The sequence below is a fragment of the Malaclemys terrapin genome, chromosome 13 (genome assembly GCF_027887155.1).
Source record: "Malaclemys terrapin pileata isolate rMalTer1 chromosome 13, rMalTer1.hap1, whole genome shotgun sequence".
Taxonomy (NCBI): domain Eukaryota; kingdom Metazoa; phylum Chordata; order Testudines; family Emydidae; genus Malaclemys; species Malaclemys terrapin.
Genome location: NC_071517.1, coordinates 190,912 through 216,874, shown reverse-complemented (window position 1 = coordinate 216,874; position 25,963 = coordinate 190,912). Strand labels below are relative to the sequence as shown.

Below are 25,963 nucleotides of genomic sequence, written 5' to 3'. Positions count from 1 at the left end.
AAACCTGCGAAATTACTGGACAATCTAGCGGAACTAAGGAGATTGTTTGGAGAAGGGAACAAATGAAAGCATAACAATGATTGCCTGGGAAATTTTTATCATTTCATTAAAGAATACCAATAGTATACTTTTCTAAATAGCTTGTTAATTTTTCCTAAATTTAGTTTGTAACTCATTTAAAGTTTGAAAATGATTTCTCTACTAGTTTTGTTCACTTCCATTTGGCAAACACTGAACTGTTTTCTTGTGTTACTAAAAGAGCAGAAGCTATCATAGCTGCCTTTTGTTTATTTCCCTGTTAATTATGACAGCAAAATCATTGTTGATTCTGGGAATATAGATAGCTAGTAGCTTCTGCTGTTCAACTCACATTGTAACGAGGTATTTGAGATAAATAACTATTTTAACAAATTTCTGTAAATTGGTTCAAGCAGGCATAGAAATGAATTAGCTAGTCTCTTGATAATATGGATGGAAAAAGCTCTTTCTTGAGTAATTTGCCTCCCTTTTGTCATCTTGAAAGATTTAAGCATAGTAACAGATCCAAAGCACAAATTTCTTGTTCAAGTTTCAGTTTTTCCATGTAAATGCTTTCGTGAACTGGACCCCAAGTTATTCAAGACTCTCAGTGCACATGATGGCCCTTAAAGCAGTTTCAAAAGGGAGAAATTTTCCTCCTTCTTCAGAAGGAGGCAGCAAACAATTTAAAAACAACACAATGTTCTGCAGTCCTTATTCATTTTGGAGCCTGAGTGGGATCAATAAGAAGCTCCTCAGTTAACTATTCTCAGATTATCAGATTCAGGCTGTAATCACAACTGGATATCTTCACCTAATGATGCTTCATTCTCTTCCACCTCTGAAATTCTATCAGAAATAGTGGTGTCTCTCTTGCTGTGTATTTACACCTGCCTACTGTATTTTCCACTCCATGCATCTGATGAAGTGGGTTATAGCCCACGAAAGCTTATGCCCAAATAATTTTGTTAGTCTCTAAGGAGCCACAAGGACTCCTCGTTGTTTTTGCTGATATAGACTAACTTGGCTACCCCTCTGAAACTGCTCTCTTCTATTTCAGTGGGCTCTGGACACCTGAAAATCTTGCAGCAAGTGTTGCAACTCTGGTTGGAAGTTGCTAGAGGTTAGGAAATTGGTGTCCTTGTAAGGTTGCCAGCTGTGTTGCACCAGACTCAGCAGCATGAAACAACATGATATTATCAGCAAAATTTTCATGACATATACATGACCAAACACAGTTTTTGTTTATCCTGTTGTGACAAAGCTCTGTCCTTGTCTCCGTGGGTCCCGCGTTTCCTGGCGGATTTTGCTAGCCTCAGAGGCTCACTGTGACCCTCCACATAGCCCTTCTCTCTCTAGAGGCAAGGGTCACAGCCTACTGAGCCATTTTCATCATAAGCCAGCAAGGGAGGAGAACTACTCTAGAACTACTCTCCCTTGCACAGTCTCTGTTGTCTCCCAGTCTCAGTGATTAATTTGGGGGGGGAGGAGGGGGTAAGGGGGGAGCCTGGGCCCACCCTCTACTCCGGGCTCCAGCCCAGGGACCCTAATAGTATCAGCTATGGTAGCTGACCTTTTAGAAACAGGACTCATCATTGGCAAGGGGGTCAGACCAGCTGTCTCTGCCTATTCCCAGGCTGCACCTCCCAGCCCCAGTACCTACGTAGGCCTTTAGCAAGGCCTCAGCCTGGGGAGTTGCCAGGCTGGAGCTCCTCTTGCCCTTCCCCAGCACTGCTCTGTCCAAGGTACCCTTTGCTCCTTCAGGCAGATAGATCCATCTCTCTCCAATGCTAGAGAGAGACTCTTCTGTCTCCTGGCCCCACAGCCCTTTTATCCAGGCCAGCTGTGGCCTGATTAAGCCAGCCACACCTGGGACCAACTACCTCACCAGCCTCCCTCAGCTGCTCTTAATCCCTTTTACCTTGGAGTGAGGCAGCTGCCCCATGACAGGGGCATTTGCTGGACACCTCATGCAGCCAGTTACAAAACTCCCCTAAAGTTTCTCAAAATAATAGATGATAATTTCTTAACACAGGAAGTCCTGCACCCAACATGGGGTACCTTCAATAGTTGGACCTCATTAACTCAAATAAGAGTTAATCACTGACCTAAACATTAGTGTTACCACTGTACCAAAGATCACAATCTCGTTACATTTACCTTGTCCAAACAGAATATGGCACCAATCAATAATATGTATATTTAGAACTTTAAAAGGGTTAATTTCCCAAAGATTAATGTAATCAGTGGTATAACTGTCTGGGAAAACAAATCTGAAATGAAAAGCTTTAACGAAAACTGGGACTTGTTCAAGGATATCCTATTGCAGTGTTTCTCAAACTGGGGTCTCTGGACCTTGGGGATCCATGAGGGTACTCCAGGGATCCAAGGGCCCTGCTGATCAACTCCTCCCCCTCCTTCCCAGAGCCTCCTGAGTCCTGCATGCCGGGGAACAGCTGTTCAGTGGTGTGCAGGGGGCGCTGGGAGGGAGGGAGAGGAGCGGGGATGGGGTGAGCTTGGGGGAGGGGCAGGGGTGAAGCGGGGGCAGGAAGAGGTGGGGTGGGGGTGGGGCCTGGGGCTTAGTGGGAGGTTTGGGGGTCCGCAAAAAAAATTTAAATCAAAATGGGGATCCTCGGGTTGCTAAAGTTTGAGAACCACTGTCCTATTGGATATCCATGATCCCACAGATAGACAAAAAGGTAATTCTCGGCTAGACGCCAACCTGGTTAAAAGAAGATGCAAAAGTGGTAATAAAACATAAAACAATTATATATAAAGGATGGTAAACAAGGAACTAAATGGCAATGAATATAAAGTTATAAAAGTAAAAAAAAATTAGGTGACATAAAAAAGGGAAGCCAAAAGGAATCAATGAAATATCAGTGGCCAAAGGAGTTAAAGATAATAAGAAAACGTTTTTTAAATGTAATCAGTAACAAGAAAAACCCGATGTCAGGTATATAACCATAGCTAGATGCAGATGGTAAAATTGTAAACAGTGATGTAGAAAAAGCAGAAATGTTGAATGGATATTTCTGTTCAGAATTTGGAATGAAGCAGGAAGATGTATCCAACCCATATGATGATGTAGATGGAACAGAAAGTTTGCCATCTGTAACAAAGGAGGATGTGACGCGGCATCTGCTAAAATTAACATTTTCAAATCAGTACTCCCAGATAACTTACATCCAACGATCATAAAGGAACTAGCTGAGGAGCTCTCTGAACCACTGACGTAAATATTTAAAAAAAATCTTGAAAAATTGGGAAAATTCCAAAGGACTGGCGGATTGCCAACATAGTTCCAATATTTAAAAAGGGTCAAGGGATGATCCAGGGTTCCATAGACCGATCAGCCAGACAGAGATTCTGGGTAAAATAATGGAACAGTTAATTTGTGACTAGCAACAAAGGATTAGAGACAAAAAAAAAAAAAAAAAAAAAAGAATGCCACTCTGCATGGTTTCTCAGAAGATAGATCTTGTCAAATAAAGCTGTTGTCTTTTTTGGATAGCATTGATAAAAGGAACTGTGTTGATAGAATACATATGGATTTCTCCAAGGTATTTTACCTAGTACCACATGACATTTTGATTTACAAACTTTCATTATATGTGTGACAGTCTGTATCCCTATGTTCACTCTTTTTACAAAGCTATAATGGATTTTGTACAAAGTATGCCTTGTGAGGTATCACTGAAAAACTCATACTGTGCTGGTAAAATATGTGACAACAACATTGTATGTAAAGTATCAGAGGGGTAGCCGTGTTAGTCTGAATCTGTAAAAAGCAACAGAGGGTCCTGTGGCACCTTTGAGACTAACAAAAGTACTGGGAGCATAAGCTTTCGTGGGTAAGAACCTCACTTCTTCAGATGCAAGATGTGAGGTTCTTGCATCTGAAGAAGTGAGGTTCTTACCCACGAAAGCTTATGCTCCCAGTACTTCTGTTAGTCTCAAAGGTGCCACAGGACCCTCCATTGTATGTAAAGTTATAAGATTCTACTGTATAAAATTACTGAGACATATTCCAAGTTCAGAAAAGCAGGCACAAACTTGTTCCTCAAAGACAAAACGCAAACTGACACCTCAGCTAGGTGTCAACAAAATCAAATGGACTATCACTTGGTTAAGCAGCTATTCTTTGGCAGGAAAGAGTGTGAGCAAGAAATTTACATCTTGGCAAAGAAACAGCTGGAAGTTCCCATCCCACAGACTTTCTGTCTCCTTTACCCCACCTGGAGATGTTTCGCAAAGAGGAGGAAAAGATATAAAAATGGGGGAACAGACGCCCCAAATGATCTCTCCTTTCATCTCTACTCACGGCATCAACACCACCTGAAGGACAAAGGAAGCATCATTGGACTGAGGAGGGATCCTGGCTGAAAGATCCAACCAGTAATACTGCTAAAGCATGTCGTGAGATAAACCTTTTGCTTTGAATTCACTTAGCTTGTTAAATTAGGTGTTAGTTGCGTTTTACATTTTATTTCTTTTTAACCAATTCTGACTTTTATACCTCATTACTTGTAATTAGGGCTGTTAAACGACTAAAAAAAATCAATCGCAATTAATCATGGTGTTAAACAATAACAGAATACCATTTATTTAAATATTTTTGGATGTCTTCTACATTTTCAAATATATTGATTTCAATTACAACACAAAGTGTACAATGCTCACTTTATATTTATTTTTATTACAAATATTTGCTCTGTAAAAAATAAAAGAAATAGCATTTTTCAATTCATCTCATACAAGTACTGTAGTGCTATCTCTTTATCATGAAAGTTGAACTTACAAATGTAGAATTATGTACAAAAAATAACTGCATTCAAAAATAAAAATGTAAAACTTTAGAGCCTACAAGTCCACTCAGTCCTACGTCAGCCAATCGCTCAAACAAACAAGTTTGGTTACAATTTGCAGGAGATAATGCTTCCTGCTTCTTGTTTACAGTGTCACCTGAAAGGGAGAACAGGTGTTCGCATGGCACTGTTGTAGCCGGAGTTGCAAGATATTAACGTGCGAGATGTGCTAAAGATTCATATGTCCCTTCATGCTTTAAACCACCTTTCCAGAAGTCATGCATCCATGCTGATGATGGGTTCTGCTCAATAACAATCCAAAGCAAAGCAGACCGATGTATGTTCATTTTCATCATCTGAGTCAGATGCCACCAGCAAAAGATTGATTTTCTTTTTTGGTGGTTTGGGTTCTGTAGTTTCCGCATCTGAGCATTGCTCTTTTAAGACTTCTGAAAGCATGCTCCACACCTCGTCCCTTTCAGATTTTGGACAGCACTTCAGATTCTTAAAACTTGGGTTGAGTGCTATAGCTATTTTTAGAAATCTCACATTGGTATCTTCTTTGCATTTTGTCAAATCTGCTGTGAAAGTGTTCTTAAAACGAACATGTGCTGGGTCATCATCGAAGACTGCTATAACATGAAATATATGGTAGACTGCAGGTAAAACAGAACAGGATATACACTATTCTCCAAGGAGTTCAGTCACAAATTCAATTAACGCATTATTTTTTTAACGAGCATCATCAGCATGGAAGCATGTCCTCTAGAATGGTGGCTGAAGCATAAAGGGGCATACGAATGTTTAGCATATCCAGCACGTAAATACCTTGCAACAGCGGCTACAAAAGTGCCATGCGAATGCCTGTTCTCACTTTCAGGTGACATTGTAAATAAGTAGCAGGCAGCGGTATCTCCTATAAATGTAAACAAATTTGTTTGTCTTAGCGATTGGCTGAACAAGAAGTAGGACTGAGTGGACTTATAGGCTCTAAAGTTTTACACTGTTTTGTTTTTGAGTGTAGTTATGTAACAAAAAATGACATTTGTAAATTACACTTTCACGAAAAAGAGATTGCACTACAATACTTGTATGAGGTGAATTGAAAAATACTACTTTTGTTTATCATTTTTACAGTGCAAATATTTGTAATAAAAATAATAATATAAAGTGAGCACTGTGCACTTTGTATTCTGTGTCATAATAGAAATCAATATATTTGAAAAAGTAGAACAACATCCACAAATATGTAATACATTTCAATTGGTATTCTATTGTTTAACAGTGTGATTAATTTTTTTAATCGCGATTAATTTTTTTTAGTTAATCATGTGAGTTAACTGCGATCAATCAACAGCCCTACTTGTAATCACTTAAAAATCTATCTTTCTGTAGTTAATAAACTTGCTTGATCTAAACCAGTGAGTGTTTGGATTGAAGTGTTTGGGAAACTGCATTTGGGGTAACAGGATTTGTGCATATTTTCTATTAATGAAATGATATACCTTCAATGAGCTTGTATTGTCCAGGATGGTACTGGGTAGTACAAGATCCACATTTCTGGGGAAAAGTCTGGGACTGAGAGTTTCCTGGTATTGCCCTGCAGTGTAATTCATGGGTGGCTAGCTATAGCACTCATACAGTATAGCTGGGAGTGATTTACATGCTGGAGGCTGTTTGTGAGCAAACCAGGAGTGGTTACTCTCACAACGAAGCAGTGAGAAAGGCACCCCACGCTGGAAAATTGAGGGGATGCATCTGTTCAACAGTCCAGACTGTACCCTGGGGAATGTCACAATACGCAATTAACAGGGTTAAAAAAACATTAGATGGTTTAAAAACTGGTTCACTGACAGATCTCAACATGTAGTTGGTAATGGTGAGATATACTATCACACTAATATTTTTATGAATAATCTAGATGAACTTATACAATAATAACGATATATAAAATAATGATTTTATAAAACATTTGCTGATAAAATTTGCAGATGAGACAAAGATTGCTGGGGTAGTAAATAACGAGGAGGACAGGTTACTGTTACACAGTGATCTGAATTGCCTGGTTAAATGGTTACAATGCAACAAAATGTGTTTTAATACAGCCAAATGCAAGGTAATACATCTGGGAACCAAGATCGGAGGTTATACCTACAGGATGCAAGATTCAGTTTTGGTAAAGCACTTAGGAGTCATGATAGATAATCAACTTAACATGAGACCTCAATACAATGCTGTGACAAAAAGGGCTAATGTGCTCCTTGAATGTAATAAAAAGGGGAACATCAAGTAGAAGTAGGTAAGTGAACTTGCCTCTGTACATAGCATTGGTAAGATCACTACTAGAATACTATGTCCAGTTCTGATAGCCACTCTTCAAGGAGGATGTGGAAATACTACAGAGAGTTCAACAAAAGGCCATAAAAATGATCGAGGGGCTGAAAAACAAGCCTTAAAATCAGGGCCGGTGCAAGGAAGTTTCGCACTCCCCCCCCCTCCCAGCTAACCCCGTCCCCCCGCGGCAGCTAACCCAGCCCCCCACCTGGGGACCCCGCCACCCCCCCCCACCCGGGGAGCCCTCCCCCCCCGGCAGCAGCTACACCCTCTCCGCGGCAGCTAACCCCGCCCAGGGAGACCCCCCCACTCCCCCTGCGGAAGCTAACCCCATCCGGGGAGCCTGCCTCCACAGCAGCTAACCCCGCCTGCGGAGTCCCCTCCCCGTGGAAGCTAACCCCGCCTGGGGAGCCCGCCCCAGCTCGCCTCATCTCCACCTCCTCCGCTGAGCACGCCGGCGCCGCTCTAATTCTCCTCTCCTCGCAGGCTTGTGGCGCCAATTGGAGGAGACTTAGAGCAGGGGCTGAGTGCTCAGCGGAGGAGGTAGAGTGGAGGTGATCTGGGGCGGGGAGCAGTTCCCCTGTGCGTCTCCCCACCCCCCCGTTACTGTGGGTGGCCCTCCCCACACCGCCTCTCTCCTCCCCCCTCTCCCCCCACCCCAGCTCACCTCCATTCCACCTCCTCGCTTGAGCGGGCTTTTAGGCACCCCCAACCACTAGGCGCCCTAGGCAGCAGCCTAGTTTGCCTAAATGGTTGCACCGGCCCTGCTTAAAATGTGAGGTTTAGGGAGCTCAGCTTATCCAAGATACAGCTGAAAGGCGACTCAGTTGCTGCACATAGGCACTTACAGCTATAAAAGACATCTGATGGGGTGGGGGGCTTTCCAACATTGCTGACAAAGGCATAACAGGATCCAATCGCTGGAAGTTGAATTTAGATAAATTCAACATTGAAATAAGACACAATTTCCTAGCAGTGAGTGTGATTAAACATTGGAACAGCTTACTGGGAGAGGTGGTGGATTCACCATCGCTTAGAGTCTTTATGAAGAAATTAGATATCTTTTTAAAAGATACACTTTAATCAAGCTTCTAAGAGAAATTCTATGGCCTGTGTGCATGGGGGCAGGATGGATGGTCATAATAGTCCTTTCTGATTTTGGAATCTGTTACTGAGTCTCCCCTAGTCTTCCCCTTCCTTCAAGGCCATGGGGAGAACAGGTTTGCCTGCCTCACTCTCAACAGGCTCATAACACTTTCAGTTCTATAATCAAATCTTATACTTCAGGGCTTCAGCCAGTTGCCTGCAGGGATCAGGAAGGAATTTTTTAAGCTGATGTACAATTGGCTTAAATGTATTCAGTTTTCAGTTTTGCCTTCCTCTGAAGCATCAGAGATTGGTTACAGCTGGAGATGGGACACCAAGCAGTGGACCAGTGGCCTGAGAAGTTATAGAGGATCTTCTTTCTAGATGCATGGCTGGGAGTTAGTTTCTTCAAACCTGAAGAAGAGCTGTGTGCAAGCTCGAAAGCTCGTCTGTCTCACCAACAGAAGTTGGTCCAATAAAAGATATTATCTCACACATCTTGTCTTGCTCATATGCTCAAAATCATACTGATTACCAGATTTGGGATCAGGAAGGAATTTTCCTTCAGGTCAGAATGACTGGGATCTTGAGGATTTTTCACCTTCTTCTGAAGCAAAGGGCATGGTTCACCTGCTGGGATCATCTCAATCAATTCTGTGCCACAGCAGGGACCTTGGGTATTGGTGCCACCTTGTTTTCTCCTGTACTCAGCATGTGACACATAGTTAAGTCTCCTGAGGGCTGAAATGTTTTGGTTTAACCAAAATCTCTGACTTTTATATAGGGGTATCTAGATGAAATGTAATGGTCTATGATGTACAGGAGTTCAGGCAAGATGATCTAATGGACCTTTCTGGCCTTAAACACTATGCAACATTAATCCACAGTGCCTCAGAATTACAGAGATATCTTTAAATCTGTGCCAATAAATTGTTAGCATAGTAGGGTTATGGAGAGGCAGTGCGGTCCAGTGGACAGGGGACTGGGCTGGAAGTCAGGAGACACGGGTGTTATTCCATTGTGTAACCTTGGCCATTTTGCATTAGCTCTCTGTCCCTCTATTTCTCCTTCCACCCTTTGTCTGTTTTGTCTTTTCTAGTTAAAATGTAACATTTTTCAGGTAGGGACTGTTCCTTACTATATGTTTGTATGATAACTTGCACAATGGGTCCCTGATCTCAGCTGGGGTCTCTATCTGTTACCATAATACAAATAAATAATAAATAATATTATGGGAGCATATACCTGCCACAAAATAATAGCTTTGTAAGGACTGACCAAGTTACAATGCTGCTCCAACAGCAACATGACAGTATATGAATTGTTCAGTTATTGAGGACTCATTTTAATATCTTCTCCTAATAAAGTTCTGCTATAAAGGCGAGTGGTATTATATTCCTCTAGTTAATTGTTTTATTAAGAGGGGAAGAGTATTCTTAATAAGGATGATAATACTGGGGAGAAGTGTTAGTGTTCCTCTTAACTGTTCAATATTCAGTTATCTTAGGTCTGGTCTATACTACCCGCCTGAATCGGCGGGTAGAAATCAACATCTCGGGGATCGATTTATCGCATCCCGTCGGGACGCGACAATCGATCCCCGAATCGGCGCTCTAACTCCACCAGCAGAGGTGGTAGTAAGCGCCGCCGACAAAAAGCGGCAGAAGTCGATTTTGCCGCCGTCCTCACAACGGGGTAAGTCGGCTGCAATACGTCGAATTCAGCTACGCTATTCACGTAGCTGAATTTGCGTATCTTAAATCGACTCCCCGCTGTAGTGTAGATGTACCCTAAGTAATTCCTGGAACATCTATGACAGTTGGGTTTATGGATAATTAAGTGACTGTAACTTTAGGACCACTCTCATATACTAAAATTAGTGTAAATAGAGAGAATCTACTATTGTATCTTCACTCCTCCAGAAGACTGACCTACTGTGAATTCTTTCCTAGTCATGCTTACCTTGATCTATGTTGCTTTGAGGGCTGAGAATAGAAGGGCTTGATCCCATATCTAGAATTTGCCAAATATCCTGGAGGGAGCTGTGTACTCCAGATGATGACATCCAGGCCTGTTGGGATTGGCTAGTGCTCTCCCTACTGAGTTGCTGTGATTGGTCTGTTTCTGAGGATGTACATTCCTTTTGTTGCCCTGGACTGCAATTTCTAACAGAAGATTCCAGTTGAACCTGTGAGAATCAAACATCCCCTTAAGAGGATATCTACTCTTCAGATGGAGGACACTTGGAAATTGGGTTAATCAAAAGAGGGAGGGGAGAGGGTAGGGCTGGGAGCTTCTCAATGAGATAGCTAGATGGTTTCAGCAGCTGGGAGACAAGCTGTGTTATTATTTCTAATTTAGACAGGGCATAAGGGGAAAGAGGATGAGGTTAGAACATGGACAGTGTGGTTGGAATACAACTTGTTTAAAATATGTTTTATAAAATAAAGCTGTATTATAAATACTATTTTGCACTTAATCAATAAACAACTAAAGTAATGAATTTTCAGTGTCTTCTAGAAAATGAGTATTAGTTACATAGAACTAAATCACATGTTTAAAAGTAGATCAAACTAGTCAAAAATTCCTGGAATGTACCTGAATCTCAGGTAGTTCCGCTCCCTCACCACCGCTACTTGGAACATTTCCAGCACTTAAGCTCTCTATTGAGCTAGGAAACGTAATCATAGAAGTCAATCTTGAGAAACGTTGTCGCTGTGCATACTGGAGCTCCTGTTATGAAAAGAAGCCAGCCCAAATTATTGCACATTTCATTTAACACAAGCATCTACAGATAACCTGCAATGTATTTCCTGAGCCTCTGGAAAGACTGTATTTACAGGTCAGTTTCTTGTGATTACTGTAAGCACTAAATAATATCTCTATTTTATGTGTCAAGTAGGAAATTAAACTACATTATGTACCCACAAGATCAATATTGCGATGACGGGGTAATTTTCCCTGCACACGCAGTAGCACGTAGTGGTCAGCCCATCCCGCTACATGACATGGACCTTTAAAGGTTTGAAATGTTCAGTATAAGGACCTAAGGGGAATATAGACAGAGAGGAAGCAGTCCCAGGAATGAATGATGCTTGGGACGAAATCTCATCACTGTATCTTTAGGGGCCTGGAGCCAGGAGCCTTGCAGAGAGGGTGTGGCCAGGTTCCCATCTCACCCAGTCAATTGGGAATGAGCTGGATTTGAGATGGGGACTAGCATATAAGCTAGCTATTCCCTCATAACAGGACAGACATCAGGAAGAGAGGGCTGCCTGCTGGATCCTCTTAGCCTGAAGATTAATTGAGGAAAAAGGGGCCAGCTGAGGAAGCAGATGGCTACGAGTTTTCAGCTGGCTAAATTATAACCCAGCCCCAAGGAGGAGAGCTGAGCACTCCTATTTAAGTAGAGAGGTAATAACTTTCTGAATTAGCATGAACAGCTGACCAGGACTTTTCTAGGGACCCAGTGCAGGGGCAACTAACAAGCAAGTCATCCTATGTAGAAGAAATTAATAAATCAGATCCCAGAAAGGAGATACAGGTTTTTGATTGAAAGAACCCAAGGGGATGCTGAGTGCAATGCACTAGTAGGGCTCCAAGGGGATGTGCTCACCCCTTGACAATGCTCACCCTTGACAATGGCCAAAACTCCACTCCTAATAATTCCTCCCAAACTCTCTCCACAACCTCCAGGGGTGCTGGAACAATTTTTATAGTTGGGTGTGTGTGTGCTGAGAGCCATTGAACCAAACTGTAAACCCTGTATATAATGGAAACCACTTCAAGCCACGGGGTACAGCAGCACCCCCAGCACCCCTAGTTCCAGCACCTCTGCAAGAAGAGCTCAGTGCCAGGGAGCACTTTGCACCAATGCCAAAGTATTCAGTGCCAAATCGGAGCGGCTCAGCTCCGAGAGTTATCTGAGGGCGGCTTCCATGAGGACAACCTTCAGCCTAATGTCTCTGTCCTTTTTAGTGCAGGGTCTGAAGTCCCGACAGATCTGGCACTTGTCCCTCACCTGAGTTTCCCCCTAGCACTTTAAGCAGCTGGAGTGCAGGTCACTAACGGCATAGGTTTGCAACAGCTCTGTCAACCATGGTTTTGAAGCTATGATGACAATTACCTTTGATTGTTACTGGAATAGCATATGCAGGGCAGGTGCTATCATTTAGGCAAATTAGGCGGTTGCCTAGGGCGCCAAGATTTGGGGGCGCCAAAAAGCGGTGCCCCCAATTTTTTTTACATCGTTCCTACACCCCATCCCCAAGCGCGCGGTCGCCGGTCCACTTCTCCTGCCTCCCAGGCTTGCAGCGCCAATCAGGTGTTTGGCGCCGCAAGCCTGGGAGGGGAAGAGAATTAGAGCGGGGGCGGCATGCTCGGGGAGGAGGTGGAGCAGAGGTGAGCTGGGGTGGGGAGCTGCCGCACGGCTCCCCGGGGGGGGCCGAGCTGCCGCGGGGGGGGGGGGAGGGGAGGGGTGCCTCAGGGCTGGGAGCTGCCGCAGGGCTGGGGTCGGGGGGGGAAGAGGCACAGGTGGAAGTTTTGCCTAGGGTGCGAAACTTTCTTGCACTGGCCCTGAGCATATGGCTGTTGGTGGATGGATTGAGAGTGAACTTTGTGTCACTGGCATTTGGTTAGTAGTTCTATTGAAGATGTGTAAGTCAGAAGAGCTCTAGCTCCCTCTTGCAAAACTGTGCTGGTGCTACAGGGTTGAGAGTAGTGAAAAGACAGCAGCTCTGACTCAATGCATACAAAGAACGTATCTACTGATTAATTAAAGTACACAGAGTGAAATGCCAGCTCCACCAAAGTCAATGGCAAACCCCCGACTGACCTCTATAGAGCCAGGATTTCACTCACATTCTGTTTTTCTAGGGTTACCATATTCAAACATTTAAAAAAGAGGACACTCCACGGGGCCCCGGTCCCACCCCCGGCACTGCCCCAACTCCGCCCCTTCCCCGCCCCAACCCCACCTCTTCTCCGCCCCCATTCCAACCCCTTCCCCAAAGTCCCTGCCCCAACTCTGCCCCCTCCTCTGAGCACCCCGCATTCCCCCTCCTCCCTCCCGCTCTGATCTTGGCTGGGGGTTGCTAAGTGCTTCCCTGATCCCCACTCGCCCTGCAGCCTCTATGCCCTTGCCTGCCCTGCTCCTCTTCACCCTGCAGCCTCTGCACCCCCCCGCCCCTGCAGCCTCTGTGCCCCCTGCTCCCCACTCGCCCTGCAGCCTCTGCACCCCCCCACCCCTGCAGCCTCTGTGCCCCCTGCTCCCCACTCGCCCTGCAGCCTCTCCACCCCCCCGCCCCTGCAGCCTCTGTGCCCCCTGTTCCCCACTCGCCCTGCAGCCTCTACACACACCCCCGCCGCCGCCTGCCCTGCTCCCCCCACTCACCCGGCAGAGGGAGAAATGCAGGCTCCACGTGGACTCAAACACTTCCACGCTGCTCTGTGGGGGAGGAGGGAGCGGGGGGAAGGGGAGGGACTCTGGCTGCTAGAGGCCCTAGTGGCTGCGAGCGGCTTTCAATCAGGCCAGGCATCCAATCAGCTGCGCCGCACTCCGCAGGAGGGGAAGGGGGAAATCCCAGACATTTCTACTTCATTAGAAATCCCCCCCGGACGGCCATTTAAGGCTGAAAAAGCCGGACATGTCCGGGGAAACCTGGACGGATGGTAACCCTAGTTTTTCTGACCATAACTTCATTTTAAACGAATAAAATCTGACTTTAGCGCTCCGTTCTCCAACTTCCTCCCCTCATGCTCCCAGTTTGCATGTTTGAATGTACATGCTATTATAATTATTTGGATGAGTGCATTTTAAAAAATCTGTGAATTCCAAGTAAATTTAAACATATGTCACATGTTTTCAAATGGACCACAACTATTATTTTAAATCTAAATTTCTTCAAGACAGACATACTCCTCATTTAGGACTGAAATTTTAATATAGTAACATAGAAATGAATCTGAAAAGTTTCTTAGGTGAAAAACATTTCCCCTCCACTCTAGGTTTAGTTAACTCAAAGTCAGCCAAATGGAGTTAGCACAAATGGTCCAAAAAGGCTTCTGGGCTCAGATCTAGCATGAGATATTTCAATCCAAGAAGATTCTGGGGACAGTTATAAGCAACTGAAAATACGGGTTTAGCACAATGTCTCAATAATCTGATCAAAAGCCTAGTTTTATGGAGGATATATCATTACCTGTGTTGTAAGCTGGTACTGTAGATGCTCTAAAGCTGAGAATCGATGTTGTGCTTCATTGGCAAGCTCTTTAGGATACAGAGCACCATAAACCGTATGAACAGGGCACTGTTTAGAGCTAATGTAATGCTGAAGTCCTAAAAAGGAGAGAAAATAAATTATGAAGAGGGAATTTTCTATATTGTCACTCTTAACTAAAAAAAATATTTCCTCTTCATTTAGGTGCTTACAGCAGTCATAAATGAGTTACAGAACATGGCAGCCTCTCATTGCATAGGGATACAAAGCTGTGTCAGAATTAGCCTAGAAATGTCTTTTCCTACTAGTGATTTTTTTCAACCCTTTTACTAGTGAGAGATTTTCATTGTAGAGATTTTAATTCTACAATGAAATTTTCTCACATGACCTCAAAATTCATCTTAAGTTTATTCAATAAGGTTATTCTGCTTTCTTCTCCTCTTCCATGAGGATCAAACATGAGACGAATAACCTCTTTATAAATACAGAACCAAATTTTCACTCTTATGCAAAGTCCACACTGACACTTTAGCACTAGGTTGTTCTTTACTGAATATCTTCATATCCAAGAGTTACTGACTGGCAAACTCTGTGTCATGTTTTAGCCCAGCATCTTCTGCATTAGGGACAAACTTGCTCTCAACCACTAGCACAGGAGTGGGCAAACTATGGCCTGTGGGCCAGATCTGCTGTAAGCCGTTTTAAGCCAGCCTGCGAGCTCCCGCTGGGGAGTGGGGTCTGGGGCTTGCCCAGCTCCGGTGCTCCAGCTGGAACGCAGGGTCAAGGGCCACACCACACGGCTCCTGGAAGCCGCGGCATCGCCCCGCTCTGGCACTCCAGACAGGGAGTAGGGTCGGGGGCTGCTCCACGCAGCTCCCGGAAGCCACAGCATGGCCCCCCTCTGGCTCCTATGCGCTCTAATGGTCCCCTCCAGTGCTCCAATGGGAGCTGCAGGAACGGTGCCTGCAGACAGGGCAGCGTGCAGAGCTGCCTGGCTGTGCCTCCACATAGGAGCCGGAGAAGGGACATGACAGTGCTTCCGGGAGCTGCTTGAGGTAAGCGCTGCTCGGAGCCTGCACCCTTGAGCCTCCCCCCATGCCCCAACCCCCTGCCCCAGCTCTGATCCCCCTCCCACACTCCAAACCCCTCGATCCCAGCCTGGAGCACCCTCCTGTACCCCAAATTCCTCATCCCCAGCCCCACCCCAGAGCCTTCCCCCCAGCCAGAGTCCTCACTTCCCCCACTGCACCCCACTCCCCCAACCCAGACCAGAGCCCCCTCCCTCACCCTGAACTCCTAATTTCTGGCCCCACCCTGGAGCCTGCACCCCCAACTAGAGCCCCTCACCCCAACCCCAATTTTCTGAGCATTCATGGCCCGCCATACAATTTCTATTCCCAGATGTGGCCCTTGGGCCAAAAAGTTTGCCCACCCCTGCACTGGCACCTAATTCTCACATTAGGAACAGAAATGCACTGTCTCAGGGATCAGCCTGCTCCCCGCACTTTACTTTCACATTAGGCCTTGTCTACACTACAGGGGAAATTCGATCTAAGCTATGCAATTTGGGCTACATGAATAGCGTAACTCAAATCGACATAGTTTAGATCTACTTACCATGGGATCCACACCACGCAATGTCGACGGGAGACACTCTCCTATTGACTCCTCCTACTCTTCTCGATCCAGCGGAGTCAATGGGAGAGCGATCTGCGTCAATTTAGTGGGTCTTCACTAGACCCGCTAAATTGACCAGCGATGCATCAATTGCCACTCATTGATCCCCTGGTAAGTGTAGACAAGCCCATCTAGCTCTCTACATCTCAAATCAGTGTGATTTACTCTCCCATCAGGAACAAAAGCCTTATATAGAATGAATTTACCTTCCTTTGATACTACACCAAGTTCTGCTCGAAATCTGTTTCCCATTTCAATTAGTTGTTGCTTTTCTTGGCTCAGAATAGAGATCTTTCTCACTGCTTCCTTCAGTTTACTCTGCATCTGCTGTGCAGAGCAATTTATACAATGGTGGGGGCCATCGCCTGACTCCACCCCTGATAATTGTTGTCTGAGATCTACAATCTCGTCTTGAAGCCCTTTAATCACTGAACCCTGAAAGGGAAAGAGACAGCATAAAAGTTCCTTTAATTTAAGGATAAGAGTAGGATACAAACTATTTTACTTAGAAGTTGGTTGTTCCCTCCCGCCCCCCACAAAAAAAGCCAAAAACAACAACAACAAAACAAAATAGTTGAATGGTAACACTTTCAACTAGAGCCGATACTGGAGCCCATTTTTAGTATTTCCATTAGCAATGTAGTCTACGGTATAAATTCAGCCAGGGCCTAAATCACCATCTGAAAAGATTAGAACAGTGGTCTTCATACACTAACATGGAATTCATTACTAGTAAATGTAATACCAGACATCTAGGAGGAGGAAAGAAAAAGCACAATTATAAAATGGAGAGCAGTAAGCCTGAGAAAGATCTTGAGAATGAGAATTCACAGTAGGCAGTAAATTAAATGCAAGCTCTTTGTGCAACACCCCAGTACAAAAAAAGTCATATTCTTGGATGTAATATATCACATACCAAAAAATGCTGTTAAAAATTAATGTTGCAAAGTCAAGCACTCACAAGTTAGAAAATTACAGAATTAAGTTGACCTGTGCAACCTTAATTTGGCTCACCTGTGCATATGCATTATGAGAATCTTTAATTACAAGTTCACTTTATTTTTTTCCCCCTGAAGATGACAAAAAAATTGGGGTAGTGATAAATAATGAAGAAGACAGGCCACTGATACAGACCTAGATCAGTTGGCAATCTGGGCACAAGCAAAGGAACAAAGAATGTGGGTCATACTTACAAAATGGGTGACTCTATCCTGGGAAGCAGTGGCTCCGAAAAAGATTTGGGAGTCGTGGTGGAGAACCAGCTGAACATGAACTCCCAATGGAACACTGTGGCCAAAAGGACTAATGTGATCGTTGGATGCATAAACAGGAGAATCTCGAGTAGGAGTATAGAGGTTGTTTTACCTCTGTATTTGGCACTGGTGCGATTGCTGTTACAGTACTGTGTCCGGTTCTGATATCCACAATTCAAGAAGAACGTTGATAAATTGGAGGGCTCAGAGAAGAGCCATGAGAATGATTAAAAGATTAGAAAACATGCCTTATAACAATAGACTCAAGGAGCTCAAACTATTATAGCTTATCAAAGAGAAGGTTAAGGGGTGATTTAATCAGTCTATAAAGTACCTGCACATGAGGACTAAATATTTGATAATGAGCAGACAAAGATGTAACAAAATCCAGTAGCTGGAAGTTGAAGCTAGACCTGTTCAGACTGGACATAATGCATACATTTTAACAGAGTAATTAACCACTGGAACAATTCACCAAGAGTTGTGGTGGCTTCTCCATCAGTGGGAATTTTTAAATCAAGATTGAATTTTTTTAAAGCTATGCAATTCAAAAGGCATTATTTTGTTGAAGTTCTATGGGTTGCATTATGACAGAGGCCAGATTAGATGATCAGAATGGTTCCTTCAGGCCTTGGAATCTTTTACAAAACTGGATCTGTCTCATTCAGTGGGCTGGATAGATCAGGCTAACTAAATGGGTAGCTATTCACTATTTCTTTTATCCTCACCATTCAATGTGAGGCCTCAAGCTTTATATACTGCACATCATTTGAACCCTGCACTGAATACAGAATTATTAATTTCAACATAGGCTTTTTAATGACACTCATCCCTGGAGTACTTAAATTCTTCACAAACATTAATTTTTACAACACCCCTATTTGGTAAGGTGGTACTATTAGCCCCGTTTTTACAGATGGAGAGTTAAGTCACAGAGAGATTAAAACTAAAATTGTCAAATGTCCACTAATGTTGAGTGCCAAAGTTGATGCGCCTAGAACCAGATTATTCAGAGTACTTAGCCTTTTAATAATGCTGTATATGTTTAAAGCACAGCTCCCATTTACTTAATTTACTGATGTGAATATTCAGCATTTCTGCAAATCAGGACCCAGGTGTCTCAAGATATGCACTCAGCAAATAAGGAATAAACAGCTGCCACCTGTGAAAAGTTTGGCTTATGTGATTTGCTCTGTAAACTGTATGCATGCATGGGGAGATGAAGACAAGAGTAGGACCCAGAGGGGCACCATGGTGCCCATGATCAGGCCAAGGGAGCAGATAGGAACTGGGGTGGTAGGCTGGGGCTGGGAGCAGCTACATTCTGTCGCTAATGAGAGAAACATGAACTGCAAGGATCCCCCTTCCCAACCTGGAACCAGTTCCTCTGAGTGTCAGTCACTCCCCTCATTCCCCATGCAGAGCACCCACTCTGTTCCCACTTCCATCTCTCTGCCCTGCCATTCAAAGTGTACTTTTGCCACATCTGATTGATTCTCTGACTACATTCGATCCTGTGCACTGGAGAAGACAGGGGTCATGAGGAAAAATAGTATGTGATCATATAACTAAAGACTGCTTCATAATCCATATACACAAGGGAGGCAAATTAAGGTTGTTTGTAATTTGCTCAGTTTTTAAAAAAACAAAACTGACAAAATAAATAGAAATTTATTCATATGGAAGCATACTGAGCTCTACATGGGACATCAGTAGGACTGGAGTTAACACAGTAATTTACAGCTATAATAAACAATTATTCTGTGTGTGGACCAGCCATTAGCAGGGGAGGAGATACACAATTTGCCAGATATAGTAACTGCAAGGTACAGTGGAAGGTACAGACCCTTTTGCCTCTACTCAGTTCCAATCTGCCATGTTGCATTCTGTCCACTTTCCCTTTTGGTCCTATCCCTGCATAAACTGTCCCTATCCTACTCCGCTACCGCTGTCCCTTCAGCCTGTACTCTCCACATCCTTCCAGTCCTCTTCTCCATACCACTGTATTTGAACAAGTCAGGCTGCTTCCTTCTCCTCATGCTGCCCAGGCACCAGCACGAAAAGCATTGAGAGCACAGGAGAGAGAGTCTCTCTATTCTCAGTTATGGTGCTGGGTGCCACAGCAGTTCTTAACTGCTTGGAGGAGTAACTGTAGGAAATATCCTGCTCAGCCTCGCCTATCCTGAAGTCTGCCAAACCTTCTGAGTGGGGCCAGCTGGAGCCGCCCCGGGCTCTGCCTGCCCCGCTGCGGAGCTGCAGCCTCCAGGCTACAGAATAATGTCCACGTTTCGCTCCAGATCATCTCATCCTCCCAGGGGGAAGGAAATAGCTGTAGTGGAGCTGGCTCAGGTCATTGATAAGAATGTGAAATAGCGCAGGGCCAAGAACGAATCCTTGCGGGATGTACATTGGCCAAACTGGACTGTCACTACGCAAGGGGATAAATGGACACAAGTCAGATATCAGGAATGGCAATATACAAAAACCTGTAGGAGAACACTTCAACCTCCCTGGCCACACAATAGCAGATGTTAAGGTAGCCATCTTACAGCAAAAAAACTTCAGGACCAGACTCCAAAGAGAAACTGCTGAGCTCCAGTTCATTTGCAAATTTGACACCATCAGATCAGGATTAAACAAAGACTGTGAATGGCTATCCAACTACAGAAGCAGTTTCTCCTCCCTTGGTGTTCACACCTCAACTGCTAGCAGAGCACCTCACCCTCCCTGATTGAACTAACCTCGTTATCTCCAGACTGATTTATACCTGCCTCTGGAGATTTCCATTACTTGCATCTGAAGAAGTGAGGTTCTTACCCACGAAAGCTTATGCTCCCAATACTTCTGTTAGTCTTAAAGGTGCCACAGGACCCTCTGTTGCTTTTTTGTGTAGATAATGTTAGATAATGTGCAGACAATATGGAATGTAGACTAAGAGTCTACATAAGTGAGAAAAACAAGATATCAGAATGACCAATGTATAAACAAAATGCAGCTGTTGCTTATTATTGTCTGTAACAAAGGTATAAATGCTTGCTGTAATTGTTTACCTGTGAAGAGACCTGCCTAGGAGGGGGAGACCCTGTGTCCTAGTGCACTCTCTTCCTTTACACAGCTGTTAAAGAGAATAAAGTATCTGACTTTGCTGTACCCAAACAAAGAGTGAGAACGCTGTTATTCTCCGAAACAACCACCACACCCAGCCACAAGAGGATACCAGTTGGCGAGTTGCTTCTGGGCATGTGGGGCTTGCTCAGGAGTTGGACTCCTTGACAACTCATACATGGAAATGCCTCAACAGTTTTTGCTGAAACTTTCCCAGACACCTGACAAGGAAAAATTCAGTCCAAATGGCTAAAGCTAGGCAGTTATAACAAACTGAACACAGGTTCTTATAATGGAAAGTATTAGGCAACCTTAACTACCACCACTGCCTATATTTACATACTAAAAATCTATGTTAAAAGAACATTATTTAAGGTACAAAGTCAAACACTTGAAAGTTAGGAAATGGAAAAATTTAGATTGTCCATGCAATCTTAATTCTGCCCCATAGGACATGTGTATTTTGACACAGTCTTTAATTAAATGACCACCTACTATTTTTTCCACAGCATTTGTCTTATTCAGAACAGAGGATGGCCAGTGCTCAAGGAATGAGGCAGCAGTATTTTTATTCCCATTATTCAATTAATGTCCATTGCCTTATTTACTGCATGTTATCCAATGTCTCAATTAATACAGATTTATTTCACCATGCTCTTTTCCAGGACACTAGACCCCATAGTACTTGAGTGCCTCACAAATATTCATTAATATATCTTCACAATAAATGTTGAGATAGAAGAACAGTATTATCCCCATTTTACACATGGAGAAACTCAGTCAAAGACTTGACATGAGACCACATAGTGAATAACTGGCAGAGTCAGGTCTAGAACTCTGTCCCTCTGTTCTCATTCCTCCAGAACACAGTCTTACTGCTGGAGGTGCTGAGCACTCACAGCTTCCATTGACTTCAGTTGCAGTTGTGAGAGCTCAGTACTTCTACATTCAGTCCCCAGGTGTGTCAACCTAGGCAACCAGAAAACGAAGAACACAAACTTAGTGCTCATTGTAGTAGAGAGGGAGTGAGCCAGAAACATGAGGCCTGGTATAAAAGGCTTAGTGATAGAACCAACATGCACAAGGTAAATGGTGGAGCAAATAATTAAGCAATCAATTTGCAAACATCTAGAAGATAATAAGGTGATAAGGAACAGTCAGCATGGATTTGTCAAGAACAAATCGTGTCAAACCAACCTGATAGCTTTCTTTGACAGGGTAACAAGCCTTGTGGATAGTGGGGAAGCGGTAGATGTGGTATATCTTGACTTTAGTAAAGCTTTTGATACTGTCTCACATGACCTTCTCATAAACAAACTAGGAAAATGCAACCTAGATGGAGGAGCTACATAAGGTGGGTGCAAAACTGGTTAGAAAACCATTCCCAGAGAGTAGTTATCAGTGGTTTACAGTCATGCTGGAAGGACATAAAGAGTGGGGTCCCGCAGGGATCAGTTCTGGGTCTGATTCTGTTCAATATCTTCATAAATGATTTAGATAATGGTATAGTGAGTACACTTATAAAGTTTACAGATGATACCAAGCTAGGAGGGGTTGCAAGTGATTTGGAGGATAGGATTAAAATTCAAAATGATCTGGACAAACTGGAGAAATGGTCTGAAGTAAATAGGATGAAATTCAATAAGGACAAATGCAAAGTACTCCATTTAGGAAGGAACAATTGGTTGCACACATACATGGGAAATGACTGCCTAGGAAGGAGTAATGTGGAAAGGGATCTGGGGGTCATAGTGGATCACAAGCTAAATATGAGTCAGTGTAACACTGTTGCCGAAAAAACAAACATCATTCTGGGATGTATTAGCAGAAGTATTGTGAGCAAGACACAAGAAGTAATTCTTCCGCTCTACTCTGCGCTAATTAGGTCTCAACTGGAATACTGTGTCCAGTTCTGGGTGCCACATTTCAGGAAGAATGTGGACAAATTGGAGAGAGACCAGAGAAGAGCAACAAAAATGATTAAAGGTCTAGAAAACATGACCTATGAGGGAAGATTGAAAAAATTGGGTTTGTTCAGTCTGGAGAAGAGAAGACTGAGAGGGGACATGATAACAGTTTTCAAGTACATAAAAGTTTGTTATAAGGAGGAGGGAGAAAAATTGCTCTTCTTAACCTCTGAAGAAAGGACTAGAAACAATGGACTTAAATTGCAGCAAGGGCAGTTTAGGTTGCGCATTAGGAAAAACTTCCTAACTATCAGAGTGGTTAAGAAGTGGAATAAATTGCCTAGGAGGTTGTGGAATCTCCATCATTGGAGATTTTTAAGAATCCATGCAAGATACTGAAAGATATAATCACATAACCAGAGTATAACTTTGAAATATTAAGAGAAATTGCTTAAAAATGGGAGAGGGGTGGAATTCCATGAATAATGTGTGCTAATCCTGACGTGAAATTTTTGAAACTGATCAAACATGAAAACCCTCCAACTCAGAGAAACATGGAAGAAATTTCTTATACACTATTGCCATCTACTGGATAACAATGGAAGCAGCAGATAAGCTGAAATCAGAGTGCCCTGAAAATCAGTACCCAATAGAAAATAAGAAGATTGCCCTCATGTGGACCCTAGAGCTGAATGAATTTATATAGAAGCTGCAGAATCCAGAAGTGCTACCAACACTTGGACCAGCTGTGTAGAAAAGACCCAGTTCCAGGGTTAACAGGACAAAGAAGAAACTATAAGATTTCGTTTCAAAGACTGTATTTCTCTTTCTGTTCTTGAATATAAATAACTGAAAGTTCTCTTGTTGAGTCCACACTCTTTAGTGAGACCTCATGTTTTGGATTTTAACTAATTAATGCTACATGCGTGCTCTCCTTTGTAAGCCCAAGCAAAGCGGCCTAAGAGAGATTTAAATAACTTTCTGTAATTGCTTTTGACATTTTAAACTTGACTTTTCCATACCAAACTATTCAAATAGCAGGGACCTCACTCTTAAAAGAGTCTTTAAAATAAAACATCCTTACTTCTTGGAATAAGAAATGTGTTAGCAGTATAAAGAAGTGATGATTGATGAGCATAAGAAAATGTAATAAGAATCTTGATCATTTGTATTGATATATCGTATAACTGCTGAGACTCAAACTTACCCTATGACAATTGCTTGAGAGACTGCATTTGTGTGTTCTGTACATACCTAGAAAATTTGATGTATGTAACTGTGTATATACTTATGTGTTTTTGGATGAATGAATAAAGTGTTGATTAAAAACACTAGGTGTCCTGATTTAAGAAATACTGTCCAAGGTAAAAATTGACCTGAAAAGAACCTAGAGTTAAAATTAATAAGCTCAGGCCTTGTCTACACTGCCACTTTACAGTGCTGAAACTTTCTCGCTCAGGGGTGTGAAAACCCCCCCCTGGAGTGATGCACGTTTCGGCGCTGTAAAGTGGCAGTATAGACAGTGCACCAGCGCTGGGAGCTATTCCCCTCGTGGGGGTGGGTTATTTTTACAGCGCTAGGCGAGCTCTCTCCCACTGCTGGCGCTGGTGCCGCAACTACACAGCCACGTTAAAGCGCTGCCGTGGCAGCGCTTTAACATTGGTAGTTAAGACATACCCTGAACTCAATAAAAATGGGTTATCCTGATTAAATTCCACCACAATAGTGACCATAAACACTTATCAAATTGGCAAATCTAGTCTGTTAGATTTCAGCTTTAAAATCTAACTGGCAACTTAGCAAATCCATAAAATTGACCCTCATTCATGCTCACAACTGGAAAACATATTATATAGAAGTACAGCATTGTGATGTGTCATTCCATATTCTTTATGAAAATATGCTTATGCTATGAATATGACATAACTGATATATACTTTATGCAAAATGGCTCATGCGAGATATCATTGGAAAGGTTATGATTTACTGAATATGATTATCCAATTTGTATGCCTGTATCATTTCTGTATCTGAAGTTAGGAATATTGACTATGTATCTGTATTTCAACTGTGCTACTTTGGGTGACGCCAACTGCTAACACTTCAGGTACAACAATGGAAAAGCCAGACAGGGTGGATGGCCCATCAGTGAGGACAATGGACTGTGAAAAGCTTGGCTTTCCTGTGGACACTCCATACTGCCACTTACTCATGGACGCTGTGATACTGCAGAGTCAGGTGGTCTTGTAACCTGATACTAAAACATTTCCTGGGACTTCTTATAACTTTCCACTGTAAGGGAAGGGGGATCAAGTATGGGAAACAAAGGAATCCTGCCTTAAGTAAATCCTATTTAAGGGTGGGGAGGAAGGCAAACTGGACTCCTCTCCATGGCTGTCTGCCCAAGAAGAAAGACTGCAAACGCCACCTGAAGGGAAGGCAAAGGGGGAGTCCAGACTGAGACAGCGGTCCAGTCTGAAAAGGAATGTAACTGGAACTCTGAATCACAGAAACTTTGCAACCTGCCTGCAACAACATCTAGGGTGAGAAATACTATTTGTAACCAATTTCTTTAGTGAAACTAGCTTAGTTTGCGTGTTTGATTTCGTTTGGTCAGTAATCAGTACCCCTTTTACCACTTAAAATCTGTCTCTTATAGTTAATACAATTTGTTTTGTTTATTATTAAACCCAGTTTCTGTAATTTCTAACTGGGGGGGGGCAAGAAGTGTGCACACCTCTCTCTACATTGAGGGAGGGGGCGAATTTCATAAAAGCTTTGGGTTGTATCCCTTAAAAGGAGTGAGCATCAGAGTGTTGGAGCAAGTCCCTTAAACTGAGTCTTCCCAGAGTGATCTGCAGCTGGGTGTGGCCCTGCCTGTGTGGGTTAGAGGCAGCTTTAATTGCCTGGCTCAGCAAGACAGGTTAAAGGGGGCCCAAACTGGCAGAACAGGTAGACTCAGTGCTATCTCAGCACATCAGGTGGCTTCCTAAGGGGCATAACTATCAGAAGCATAACCACTCAACATATGAAAACTAAGTTCTTGACAGTAAAATGATCTACATCAGAGGTTCTCAACCTGTGGTCTGCGGACCGAGCTCCATTCAGGTGGTCCACAGATAGTTCCCTCTAAGGTGCGCGCCTGGGCGGCCGCACACAAGACATTGACAGGCCACCCACCTAATTAGTGGAGCTGTGAAGGTGTGGCTTCACTAATTAGGTGCCTGGACCTGGAGAAGACACACATGTAAGGTGAGGTGGTGGCCTTGGAGGGAATAGGTGGTAGGGGGGAGCGGGTGGGGTGAATTTGGGATGTGCAGGGCTGCGGCAGCCAGAGAAAGAGATGACTTTCCCCAGCTCCAGGGCTGTGGCTGCCAGGGAGAGACAGTCCTCCTTCCGAGCCCCAGCTCGGGAGCTGCTGCGGCGGGGGAGAGAGGGAGAGACAGAGACCACCCTTTAACATTCTCTTTGTTAAGCTAAGTGAGCTCCTTAAGTCTATCCATTAAGGCATGTTTTTTACTCTTTTAAGCAGTTTTATGGCTCTAGCGGACAGCAAA

General features: G+C 43.5%; 1 protein-coding gene across 2 annotated transcripts in view; it reads right to left on the bottom strand.

The window, feature by feature from the left end:
* The window catches only part of CCDC57 (coiled-coil domain containing 57), a 121,694-nt gene that overhangs the window by 29,766 nt on the left and 65,965 nt on the right, over positions 1 to 25,963 (bottom strand). Inside the window, exons 14-18 of one of the 2 annotated variants that reach the window (XM_054047536.1) lie at positions 16,348 to 16,576; positions 14,447 to 14,583; positions 10,845 to 10,979; positions 10,209 to 10,434; positions 7,829 to 8,987 (exon numbers count right to left, since the gene is read on the bottom strand). In XM_054047536.1, coding sequence (XP_053903511.1) covers positions 8,755 to 8,987; positions 10,209 to 10,434; positions 10,845 to 10,979; positions 14,447 to 14,583; positions 16,348 to 16,576 — 960 coding nt within the window. In that variant the 3' untranslated portion in view covers positions 7,829 to 8,754. Of the gene's footprint in view, positions 1 to 7,828; positions 8,988 to 10,208; positions 10,435 to 10,844; positions 10,980 to 14,446; positions 14,584 to 16,347; positions 16,577 to 25,963 lie in introns of those variants that run through there. The other variant, XM_054047535.1, reaches the window with a different exon arrangement.